Source organism: Bombus pyrosoma, linkage group LG13 (assembly GCF_014825855.1).
Source record: "Bombus pyrosoma isolate SC7728 linkage group LG13, ASM1482585v1, whole genome shotgun sequence".
Taxonomy (NCBI): Eukaryota; Metazoa; Arthropoda; class Insecta; order Hymenoptera; family Apidae; genus Bombus; species Bombus pyrosoma.
This window is the reverse complement of record NC_057782.1, coordinates 4,308,263-4,321,908: the sequence shown is the minus strand read 5'-3', so window position 1 is coordinate 4,321,908 and position 13,646 is coordinate 4,308,263. Positions and strand designations below refer to the sequence as shown.

Sequence of the window (13,646 nt, the reverse complement as noted above, 5' to 3'; positions counted from 1 at the left end):
CAGATGTTGGACTAAACTGGCTACCCTAAGCATCTTGCTGGGATCAAGGGCCTCCAGAGAGTCATGTTTCTGTTAGCGCAAAAAGGGATGCGAAACCGAGCCGCGTACAGTTGCTGCTTGATGAACTTGGGGACATTCGGTTCGTGAGAAATTCACCCTCATCTCAAACCTGACTTCTGTCAACGTTCAAATAAAACCAATGAAATATACCGGAATATCTTGAATCGATTAACGCAATGGAAATTTTGTATGACGTAATAATTTCGAATATAACTGATAATTTCAATCAATTAATAATTTTATCACGAATGTTGTTTACTCAATCGAAAATAATCGCGACTATTTTTGGTGGGATAGTAATCAAGCGAATGACTACGTCAGAAATAATCGTGGATTAAACACACGTACCGCCGATGAATCCCATTAGCGCGAACGGACAAGGACACACGTGGTCCAGCTGTTAATAAGTGCAGGGAATCGTTTTGTTCTCGTTTTCATGAAACCGTTTTAACGCCTGTCACGGATAACGTTTTGTTCTCCTCGTTTGCTTCATTAAGCAACCACGTCATTGCTTTTTTGTACCCTCCCGCGGCGCGTTCGACCTTTCTCTTTGCTTCATGCGCGACTTTTTTCATCTAGCATGGTCTTTTGTTCGATTTAATCCTCATTTGATTACGAACAAAAGGTTCGATCAACCTTATTTTGATCGAGACAATCGAGATCGGTGTGAAAAGGGAAGAGTTGTATGTAATTTGATGGACTTACCTGCTGTGGAGTTGCGTCAGCAGGAGAAAAACTCGAAAGGGCGGTTAAGGGCGCAAGCGAAGCGCACGAAGATGCCCTTGATGGCGGTGGTGTGTGTCCAGGGGTAGGACTTCCGCTTCCGCAGCTACTCGCACCCCCGCTCGAAGCCAGGCTCACACTATCTGCTCGCCCTCGCCACGGCGAGACTGACACGTGCTTCAGCATCCCTCTTTGATCTCACCTGAAATTGAAATTCGGTTGTTTCCTTTAGTTTTGCTCAAAATATGAAACTGTTGATCGTACTACATATCTAGAAGCCAAACAACTGATAGACTTCATCGAAACGAAGTCTAAAAATGTTTAACTGTGAAAAGTGAATTATTTCAGGTATGTAAAATTAAACATAAATCAAATATACTCTGCTCTTAAGAAATACTATAAATCAGATTCATAAAAGATTAGAAAGTAAATTGAAGAAAAGAAGACTGATTGAACTTAAGAAACAAACTGAGGAATTTTCAGAAAACATAATTGATCAATTGCATCTAGTGATTTAATCTAATAATCTATTGACTGGATCCTGCAGTTCAATTACATCCAATAATATTTAGTATCACGCAGATGAAATTAAATGCTAATTTAACTATGCGTTTGAATTTGAATCTCCTTTCAACATGTAAAATTGAATAATTTCATTCAAATAATATTCCAAGAAGCAATTTCCAATTGTACATTGTAATGCTTATTGTTGTATCATTTAATTGTGCCTTTCATTGTGGTAATTAATCCAATAACGGAGAGGAAACTAGTTTACGGGTCGGCTAGAAGCGAGGATTAACAAGAATCCTGAAAACAGGTTGATCTAATTTTATGCTATCTTTGGTGCTACTTAAGATAGGGTAATGTATATCGTATATATAACGTGACATCTATTTAGGATAAAAAGTTAATGTAGCTGATAGCTTCTTCGGCCTCTCTCTTCAAGGCTATGAAAAGGGGAAACAACCGTAGTGAAGGACGTTCGATAATTATCGACGAGACTGTAGATGATTACCGAGCTGTGCCTGGTACATGTTAGTAGGAAAAAACCTAGCATCGACGTAATTTCGTGGGGCAACGAGAGACAGACAAAAGAAGGAAAGCCCTTGAATGTCACATAAACAGCCTAAGGGGCGACACAGCTGCGTGCCAGAAGTTCGAAAGCTTAAACATTCGCGAGAAGCGCAATGCGCATCCAAGAGGTAGCTGTACGTGGCCCGATTGTTAAATATTTTCATAACAAGGTAGCGCAAGAAAAAACTGGTAACCATTCTCACAGTGTTAACTGTATTTTTCTCATTAATAATAAACAGCCATTCTAAACATCGACGCTCGATACTTTGGGCCATGTATGGAAGACCATTCGTATCTATTGAATTTAATATATTACAAAATCAGCCATATTAATTATTTCCTTTTAATTAAAAGCGTGCCGCGAAGCCCATATATATATATACACACACACACACGAGGGATATGTTCATTCAAATGTCACGTGTTACGGAGAAGGACAGACGGTATCGATAACGTTATCACGCAATACAGTCGTGAATATTCACATGGATACTTACTTTTTACCAATTCACAGCTGAGTGCAGCCCGCACTCGCAGTCCGGTGCATACGTCAATGCGCGGGAATCATGTTTACACTTGGCGAACAAGTGGCATTGAGTGCATCCGATGATAATTACACCTTACGACACTGTTGAACAAATTACTCCCAAATATTGTTCAACGATTAGTAACACATTATCTAGACAGTCCCTATTAAATCTTCCAGTTTCTGTTGTTGGAAATCTTCCAAAAATTCAAAGTCACTCGACGAATCCTCGTGGAACAAGCTTCTCCTTCCTCGAATCCACGTAATTATCTCGACGATTCACTATGACACGAATTATTATTCCTGCTTATGTTTTTAGTCCTTTAATGACTTTGACGGATTTAATATAAGAATAAGAGACGCGTTGCGCGATGCTTGAACGAGCAAAGAACGAGACGCCTCGTCCAGCGTTGAAATCACCCGTCTGCACGACGTTCCACACGCCACGAGCGCTGCGCTACGACTGAAAGGGACGCGTGAGCAGTCGCGTCGTGTACAGTCGGCGTAGTAAGCCTACGAGGCGTAGAGGAAAGAAAACGACCTTCCTGCGAGTGCACGAGACCCGCCGAACGTTCTATGCGCGCGACTTTCTATCGCTGTGTTGGTGCGGGGGCGTGAATCTCGTTACCGTACGGTCGTATGTCCACGAAGAGTATTTGCTCTCTCTTTTTATCCTATCACTGCTTCTCTCGAAGCTTGCAACTTTTCAGCAACGAGTAGGCGTTCATTCGTAAGCCAGAAGGATGTCCGGGGTTTAATTCCTTCTTTGCTTTCGTCTCGTTTCACTGATCCTTCGCCATCATCACTTTTGGGGTGCATATATTAAAAAACGAATGAGTTGATGCGAAATAAGTTTGAATCATATAGAAGCAAATGTAACTCTTCTATTATGTTTGTAAAAATTTACGTTGGTAATTGGGTTCACACGGCTCTGCGGGAAAAAGGAAAAAAATTCACAGAATGCAAATAGTATCCAAAAATATGTAAAATATCTAAAGTATAGTACTTGTTATGATATATTCAATACTTAGATAAAACAAATCTCTACGTAGGTTTTACCTGTTTAGTTGTATTCACAAAATTATATACGAATCTCATTGTCTGTCAATAATTATGATTCTATAACGTTTTAATAAAGTTATCAAAAAATTCATTGTGTAAAAAAAGATCAAAATACCCTATTAAAATTCAATTTAATTTTACTAAAATTCAATCCAGAAAGTACACTAAATCTGCTAAAGAATAATAAGTTGACTTTTAAATGAAAATCGTATTGAAATAAATAAAATTGTACAACAAGATTTCTAATTTGTAAGCTATTCTTTCTTTCTGTCGGGTTAACGAGCATGTTTATTTTAAGGAATAACATACGTGATGAAATTTGAATATCGACGTAATGAAAGGGAAGGGTATAGTATTTTATATTTCGTATAAGTTTGGGAGTACGTGGGTACAAGGTGTTTCCAATTTATTACTGAGACGATCATAGGGTGAGAAGTAATTCAACCTGTGACATGTGACGCCTTAAATGATGATTGAAATTCCGTAAACGTGTCAAGTAGCTTCCTAAGAAAGTAAATTACAAATGTCTTTGGAACAAGTTCTACCTACTAATGGATGTCACGCGCGACTTTCGAGATTCTGAAAAAATGCAGTCTAGCTGCTAATGGTTACCGCGAATACACACGCCCAGTCATCTCGTCTTCGTTGTTTCGCGTACAGAAAATTCAGAAAGTATAAACCGATAGTAAATCACGACTATACGAAGTTATTATCAGGTTTTTTCAAAGAACGTCATGAATTCTAAACGAGCCTTTCGGAATAAGTAATGCAGGGCGATGTTTAATAACGTCGATAATATTAAATATGCGCTTCTATTATAATTGTTGATAAGTGAGCTTTTTAAGGCAATCTTCCTTTAGGGAAAATGTAGAACGTTGGTAAGAGGCTGTTTTCTGATAAACTCCTACGCGATACTCGCGACTCGCAAGTTAAATCGACCGTGACAACGAGTTATCTTCGATACAGAAGTTTCGTCTTCCCTTTATAGAAGGCGATATTTTAGTCATGCGACGGTGCCTATATTGACGAAACAGAAAAAGAACTACATAAAGACGAGAAGTAGTGCTTCCTACGTAATCACATAAAATCCATGAATGTATGGGCGTCGATTATACACCGAGGGAAAAAATTTCGTGTTAATTTCTTCGAAGAGAAACGATTGTTCTTCACGTAGGAGTACAACTACGAAAATGTCTGTAGTTTAGACAGAAATGTCTACACTTATGAAAAACCTATGATTATTTCCTAGATTAAGACTCGATTGAAAAACATTTCGTTTTCCAGTGTTCTAGATACGATCTAAATTGAATAAACGCGATCCCTCGAGCAGAAGACGAAAGAAAGTTATGCGTTTGCTTTCATTCCGGAAACGACTAGGGCAATTTCCTTCTTACCAGTGATAATCTTTTTACTGATTTCTCTCGCGACGTAACGCGGAGCTTCTCTTTCGTCTGAGATCCTATGGATTCCGCAAGTATCGCCTTTGAACAGGTGAAAATGCTTCACACGTTCGTTCGTGAGTGCTACTTCGCTCGTTCACAAAGACTGCGAAAAGAATCAACATGAGCGGAACCGATTGGTCCTTGGGTAGGGTGCAGGTTGCATGCTGAAACGTAGAAAAGACGAATAGGAAGCGTATCATTATACCTGCGTGGGTTTTACCTTGCAAGGGTTCTATGGGGTGGTCGAGTTATTTAAAGTAGATATGATATAGCTATAAAGATATTGTAAATATACCGAATAAGAATTTTGAAATTTATAGTCTCCATTTATCAAATTTGTAGCTATAGTTAATAGAGATTACTCGACCATTTACCAAGTAATTCTATGATTTATAGGCAGATTAAATAAATTATGATCAATTGACAACACTCTCTTCCTATTATAATTGTGTTTTTTTTCGTTCGAGGTCGAAGACCCGTGAAGAGCGTAAAACATTCTGATGCCACTGTCGGTACCATCAGAAGGATTTTATAGACATCTCAACCCTTAAGTAGAGGAACGTCGAGTAAATATATCGCAACGTGAAAGCCGTGGAGTCTCAGCCACGCGTGATATCGCGATTCCCTGGTGCAACACTCTTGCCTTTTGTCGCGAACAACGAGCCTCCTGTGAGAAGCATTTCCCTCGGCTGTCTGGCTTCGTTCGCGACGATCTCAAGGAGAAAATTCAATTAGCTACGGCAACTAGATCACTCCCGTCGCAGCTGCAATCGGCAGATAAGTCTGAAACTTGTATGTCATGCGAAAGGAGCACTCGAGTGCGACTTTCGATTCGCTCATTTATCATAGATGCAGCTCGTCATCGTGCCACGACTCGGATCTCTTCCAGGCTTACAATGTTCCAAATTTTAGAAAATAAAATCATCGTGGATCGTTTATGAGACGTTTAAATCCTCATAAATCACTAAGAAAAATTCACAAGTCTTGGCTGAAGGAACATTGCACTAGAGGAAACAAAAATCCTTCGTATGAGGCATGAAAAGATTTTCATTTATATTTTAATTTATATGTATATCGTAGCTATAATTTGAAATAATATTTTGTATCATATCATGTTACATCATTATAATATTCATGTTAAACTATAATCCCAAATCTAAATAAGATGAATGAAAGATACCAAAATACAAATTCTTAAGATGCAATACATACATACATACATATATTTGCAATTCGGAAATTGTCAATCAGCAGGAATTAAGATTCTAATAGTATCTCTGACAAACTATAGTCTGAGATCGATATTCAATGAATGAAAATGTTTTTACCAATTCATACAGTAGGAACACGCTTACCAGGGACGGGAACTCGGCTAGAACGAAGTCAGAGAGCATATCGGAACCACGGTGGTCAGCCACTTTATCCTCGTGCACGCAACAAGCACATCCAGCACCACGAGTACGCTGCTATGGCATGCATACGCCGCTATGGGAGTTTGGCAGCAGCGGTCCAGGTCGCTGGCTCTCATGGTGTTGCGTTACTTTCCCACAGGCGAGTCTCTTCCTTCGTGTGCAATTCTTTGCAAGCTGCACGGCGTACGCCCATCGTGCACCTGCACACGCGCGTACGTGCACTCATAGGTACCCACACTGTTGGAAAGAACACGTTGACGAATGTAGAGGGTTGTATAGGTAGGAGACGAAAATGGTCAGACGAAGAAGGTGGAAGAGAATGAAAGAACGGGAGAAGCACGCATCTCACCTTGCAAGGCGAACCTGTTCGTCGGTACCGAAACCGAATATCGTCTTAAACCGAGTGTTACGACCTGAAAATAATGTTACCCCTGAAGATCTTTAAATTTCAGGCTACGGAACCTGTGGCGGAAGCGAGCCGACAAAGCACCATATTATATGCAGTCGATATGGAATTCGATTTTGATGGACCAATTGCAGCCTTCATTCGTGCAGTTCGAAGAGAAATCTGTGAAGAGAGAAGTATCGATGAGACTTCTCTGAGCTTTGATACTGAAGAAAAAATTCTTGAGAATGGAGAAATGCTACGATATACATCTTATATATGTAATGGTGACTTATAGTTAGTGTATTATACGAATATTTTTAGAAATTTGCGTTTTTAAATTAGATGAACTATTAAGCGGATCACGAAAATCAAGTTTAATTTGTAATTTGTAATACGTTAACATGGAATAAGTAATTGCTTTGAACAGAGAGAATGGTTGATGGGATTTAATGTCAATCCAGCAACGTGGCATCGTCCAGTTTCCGGCCTGCGTGACGGGACTGATTTCCGGGACCGTGCCGTGCTGCATGCATTCAAAGGGACCCCCAACATCAAGTGGACTCTTTCCCCATGGTCATCGACGAGTTCGTGTCCTTTCCCATGGGTGTTGTTTTCTGCGTATACAACTGTACACTAACCCAATAATATCATATTGTTTGTTAAGGTTTAACACGCTCCCAGATAATTGGACGAGATCATGATGAAACAAAATTGTTTACTAATCGTGTGCATCGATAATTTTTCTATTCATTGAAAATCCTTGGGTCGTTTTTCCGAACGACTTAATTTTGTAATGACTTATCCGAGCAATAAATATTGTAAATACCTAAATATCCTAAAATTTCCCAAAACTTATATCAAACATAAAATTAAAAATACATATGTTTAAGAAATGAAAAAATTAATTAGAAATTGCAGACTGCGTATTATCACAATCTAATATGTACTTTTACGAGATGTTCTTAGGAAGAGTAAGTGTTTCGTATACGAAGTACGAGTAGTCTGTTACGCGAGCATTCTCCTGATGCAAGTAGCGCAAGAAAACCGGAGTAACGGGGCCCAAAAAATTTTAAGTGGATCGAAAGAAGCACCGCGGGATATCTCTCGATTGCATATCCCGCGGCATCCACTATAACAAGATTTGCCGACGGCATCTAGTTCAGGAGATAGTTCTTCGATGAGTTCTTCATTCCCAGGAGTGTTGCTTTCATCGCGAAGCTGTCTGACGCCGCCATTACTTCAAGATCCACTTCAACGAATGTATCGGTTATTTCTGAAAGTAAAGAGGAAGTGTCTTTCAGTTCCAGTTTAAAATTTTATCTTACGAATAAAACATCGAAATATTATAAATTAGAAAGCCTGTCGTTACTGGTGCCAATTTTGGAATACCATAAATTGTAGATAGTTAACTATCATAAAGTTGAAAAACAGATGAAAGGCTGATTTGTATTTTCTTTATCTTTAATTTCTGAGTTTATTTATTTATATTCTGGGATTGTTTATTCATAGTTCATATCAAAACAAATATATATTTTTTGATAACAATGAAAATTTACAGATAGCAGAGAACATACATTAATCAATGACGATTAATCTCCTAAGTGCTCGCCAGTTTAGGCCATCAAGTCAGGCGAAAAAGGAAAAGTTATTCAAGACGGGCGAAACTAGTCCAGTCATACTCCAGGTATTAAATCTCGATATTGCTGCACTTAGTAAACAACCAATTTCCGTTCCTGACACCACATCTTGTCTTGAAAACGTGTCAAGAAATAATTCATACCTTTGAAAAATTATGCACAGCGGAAGTATTTAAATTTATTATAAAAGAAAACAGATTACGCTGAAACTATTCGAACGGAATGTTTGCAAGTGACACGAGGAATTCGAGCGTTACGCTAGGCGCGTTTAATTAACGACAAAAGTTTGTAATTACTTACTCTGAATGTAACGTATACACGTTACGTAATAGATTAATTGATCCCGAGTTTATAGGATCGGCAATTCGGGAGTGGTTGTGCACATATAGAACACCTCTTGCATTCTATCCGACCATTGACTTACATTACACGCTTCGTGAACTTTCCGATTTCTTCAGACAGAGTTGACAGAGGGCAACGAGGGGCAACGAACGTGTAAATGGTATGAAGAGACCCCTGACAGATCACGAAATTACTATTATCGTCAAAAAGAATTTAGCACAGTTGTTGCTACTAAAATAAGACTAACCACCCCTTCGAATTGCGTTCTTTCTCTCATTAGTTATTTTTAGTGTCTGTTTCAATACACATATTGCTTTGTACTACTACATCTACCATTAAATACAAATACAATCAAGCATTCTTAGATTCTTCTTTCACTAAAAATCTTTCTATTTTAAGTAATAATATTTATTTCAATACGCTGCCTACTGATTTGTCTCTCTAAATTATTTCGTCGAATCGCACAGAAATTAAAGTGGAATAATTCAATCACCAACACTACTCGATAATTAACGCTAAAAATAGCAATAAATATATTACATGTATGTCTAGCAGTAAATAGTAACAATGCGTATAGAAATTCGACTTAATCTCTTTACTTCCTGTTAAGGCCAAGGAAGAAATTCGAGGCGCATCTCAGGTTCGACAAATATGATTGATAATTCTAAGATGAGGCATACGGTCATGTTCCATTGTTAAGACTTTTTATCTTAAACGTACGTCACGTTTACGCCGCTATACGTAGCTCGTTGAATATCATATGACGAATAAGTTATGACTAAGAGACCGACGAGTATGTCATAGGATAAACAATTCTGATCGTCCACTGACAAACATTCGCTGACAATAAGACGCCGCGAGAGTATAAATCGTCTTTCCGCGCGGACCTATCGTAACCGAAGAATCAAAACGTACATCATCCTGTCGTTCGCGAACAGCGCGGCTTTCATCCGAGATGTACTCGTACTATGTAACACCTTGAACGACGCACGTGGAAAGTGTAAAATATAGACTCGACAAATTGGAAAAAAGTTCTAATAGGAAAGTTCGTAGAAAGTTCAAAGTTCATACACAACTGTAATTAACACGTATTACGTGGAAATAATTTATGTACTTCAGACGTGTAATATTATAAACTGCTGGTAATATGTATGTATCGCCGAACAGAACACTCATGCGAATGGGAATTAAGTTTACAGTTTACACTGATGAATAAGAGTATCGACACTGATCAGATTTCTCTGTAAATTCCCGTGTTTTATAAAACGTACAATTTTTAACTAATATTTTTCGTAAATCATGAATTTCGAAATTAAAGTAAAATAAAAATTCTACTGTTTTAAAATCAATATTAATATTATAACTGTTTTCAACCCTTGTAAATCATATTTTATAAAAAAAAAAAATCCATAAAGAATCACATTTTTACAAATTAATACAGAACATTACCAGACAAGAGATGTTATTCTGTATCGCTACTTTTGTTCATCTCCATACATCAACGTGAGCTCTACGAACGATGCTTTGTTTTTTTATTAAACAGGACACGTTGTACCAACGCAAATTTACAAAACGAGGCTTAGAAATAAGGGAGTAGACCGTGGTATTGTCGTGTAGCAAACACCACACCCTCGAAAGGGCCGCGCCTTACAAAGGGAGCGGCTCGATCGTTGCACCTTCCACCCTTGCATGCAAACACACGTCGGATCGTTATTTCTGCGTTTTCATGTAACGAAACCACTTTAGTATGATTACACGTAAAAGCATCGTGATGAAAGAGGAAACGACGCCAGGAACGAATAATGTCTTTTGTGGAACAGCTCGTATATCTTCCTGACAGAATCTAATATGCGGAGTGACACCAGCGACAACGCGCGAAACTCGAATTTCCTCGTTTCTCCCGTTACGATTCGATCTCGTTGCGATTATCAATCAAACCGTGACTAAACGGCGGAGACGATCCATTAGAAATTAGAAGCGGTACCGTAGGAATTGTTTCAACAGGGAAGGTGAACAGTACCATCACTTTCTGTCTCATTAGACTCGCAATCTCTCAGACACTTTTTCACCTTCTTCCGGAAACGAGCCCCCACTTCCGGATTACAAGCGCGATTTCGCGACGAACAATGGAGCTTCGATTTGTTGCACAGGGTCTGCCCGTGTATTTCCGGCACTGCAGTAGTGTAACACCTAAATCGCTTCCACTTCCGCCGGATTCTCGCCTACCTAACCGTAACGATGAAAATAAAAATTGCCAGGGAAGCTCCGTGAACTATATTACTCTTCTATCTATAGTATATCGCCACTAGGTTAATACTAAAATACAATGCCTTGATTTTAATACTCTTCGCATTTTCAAGCATGATCCTCTGCACGCTATCCTCATATACCGCTATGCGCCACGATGATTTAGTCCCGTTAACCATGAACTAAAAATCCACGAATCGTCGCAAGAAACAATCTGAATTACTGAAAATCGTCTCCGCGTCTAAATTCTGCTACCAAGTTCAAGCGTGCACGCAACTGCCTCGCTTGCACAAAATCTCGTATCTTGCCGTGTCAACCATTGCGTTTCGTGTGCATGCGTGTCCACTATCCGCACGCAAAATTGCGTAGACACGAACCAACTAGAAATTCTTCTAAATCAGCAAGAACGTAGAAATGGCTGCTTTCGGTTGTATGCAACGAAGATGCAATTAATTAACTCGATATTCGAGTCCCGTTACTTCATGCATCATTCGTTACGGAGTTTGCGAAAAGATACGGGAAATTACACGGGACGATGAACCGGGATTATGATTATTCGCCAAGGGAATTTCAAAACTACTGTTTGAAAATGCAGATCCATTGCAATGCATTGGCACGAGCTGCCCGTGTCACAACACACGTAAACGATTATTGAGTCGCGCGTTTTGTCACGTACATATCTGACATCTGTTTGCTACTACAGGGTCCGACGGTATCTCGAAATACTAACACTACGACGACGATCAATAAATCACAGTTCATTTGTTGATCTTCGATCAAAACGAGACTCGTGCAAGCTACGATAACTGTACACGATAAGTGACGACGGCAAATAAGGTATAGCCACGCGAAATGATCGTGGATCTATACCGTGTATCATTTAACGATTGCCACGCTGGAAATGAGAATATCGGTGTAATTATATACGCTCATGTATCATACGAATTCGTCTCGAAGCTTTCTAGTATATTTATTAACCGGTCGTGGCATACGTGACACGGATTTTTAGAAGAAATAATTCCATACAAGGTATGATAAGGGCATCGACGTTTCCGGCAAGCGAGTCAGCAGAAGTAATTCTTCGCTGCAAATCGAACATTTCCGCGGTATGAGTTGGAGAAACGGGCAATTGGTTCGAGGCCACGAAGTCTTCTTGCTGCGAAGTCTTCCTGCAATCTTCGATCAGACAGATCGCGTGCAACTTAGAACGGTTCCCGAACAGTCACGTGAAACAAATCGATTTAGTTTAATTCATTAGACTTGAATATCTTCGATACGAATGGAGGAATAATATTCGATTAAAAATTTTCAAAAGAATAGTTTTCAAAAGACTCTCGATACGAAATTTTTAAATACGTCGTGTGGGAAAATGTTTACGTAATGAAGAAACAGGTGACATAAAGCATTAGCCAAGTGCCAGAATTCTAATCACGGTGAAACCTGTTCCTTTCAACTCTGGGAACTTGCAGCCTGTTTACTAATTTCAGGATATGATGAAGGTGCGATCGAGTTTTCACCACGCTGTGTTATGCATTTCCGGCGCTCACAGTATGTGACCGTGCTAAACGCTCGATACTTTCATTGCTTAAGAATTTCAAATTTCCGGTACAAAATCTCTCGGTTCTCGGACATGATGAAACGATATGTGAGTTTTACTACAGCCAAATCGTTTGAAGAGAAACATCCATTTTCTTTCTATGTGGAAAACTGAAAAAATGTCAAATTTCAGTATACATAAAATCGAATAATAAGAATCTTAGGTAGAATAAAGAGATATAAAGCGTAATGAAGAATCTGGAAATCCGAACTTCTGGAGCATCATAGGCGTTTCGACACCCATACCTTGCAACTGGTAGTGCGTGACCGTCTCGTGTGACCTCGGCGAACCGAGACGAAGCTCATCGAATTCTGGTCCCAAGTGTTCCCTTAACTAACATCTTAATCTAAGTAGTTCCTTTCAATTGATAATATAGAATTTCATTAATTGAAACGAAATCCCAGTTAGTTGCCGATTAATCTATTTGTACGTATGGTACTCTAGAGTGCACAGTCGTTCTGACGATCTGAGATATTGTGGTTTGTCAAATTTAGAGGAAGGCTATATTATATATTTTGAAATGAAAGTTTATAAAATTCGTAAATCCATCAGTGGTCATTGTTTAGCATTTTTCATATACGCGAGGAAAAGTAGTATATGTAAAAACATTTAGTAGTAGTAGGTTAAATGAATTCCTGGTTAAATTCAATTATCTGATTATGAGTTCGTACTATGTGAACGGAAAGTAAGTAAATAGTGGGAGAAATTATTGAACTTCTATTACATGGATTACATTTATATGAATAGATTACTTGTCGATGAGTTCTATTGTAACCTTTTCTCGGCATAACAAGAATCTTAGATGTTAGAGTCAAAACATATTGAACTGGCAAGGTCATTGAGATGAGACTCGTACTTTCATTTCGCATAAGTATGACTCGATTATTCACTTCAAAGGCAGAAAGCGTAATCCTACTCTCTTTACAAGATAATACGAAGCGATGAATGTAATCCTCGGCATTCCTGCGCAAGAAATTCGTTTATACCAATGGCAATTTGCAGATTCATCGCCGGTACTTAAATGTTAAATAAAACTTCCTTCGGTATAATTAAGGGGCTAAATTGGTCGTTTAAACGATGCTCAAAAAATGTTTTTCGACCATGCCCCTAGACGGGGCGAGAGTCCAGTAGCGCAC

General features: G+C 38.9%; 1 protein-coding gene across 4 annotated transcripts in view; it reads right to left on the bottom strand.

Annotated features, from left to right (window-relative positions):
* The window catches only part of LOC122574039, a 40,359-nt gene extending 32,806 nt beyond the window's left edge, over nucleotides 1-7,553 (bottom strand). For 3 of the 4 annotated variants that reach the window (XR_006318878.1, XR_006318879.1, XM_043741119.1), the window contains exons 1-2: nucleotides 2,355-2,900; nucleotides 766-985 (exon numbers count right to left, since the gene is read on the bottom strand). Coding sequence is in view for 2 of the 4 variants with exons in the window: in XM_043741119.1 (XP_043597054.1) it covers nucleotides 766-969 (204 nt within the window). In the remaining 2 variants the exon portion in view is untranslated. Of the gene's footprint in view, nucleotides 1-765; nucleotides 986-2,354; nucleotides 2,901-6,242; nucleotides 6,537-6,648 lie in introns of those variants that run through there. The other variant, XM_043741120.1, reaches the window with a different exon arrangement.
* Between the last annotated feature and the right edge of the window lie 6,093 nt (nucleotides 7,554-13,646).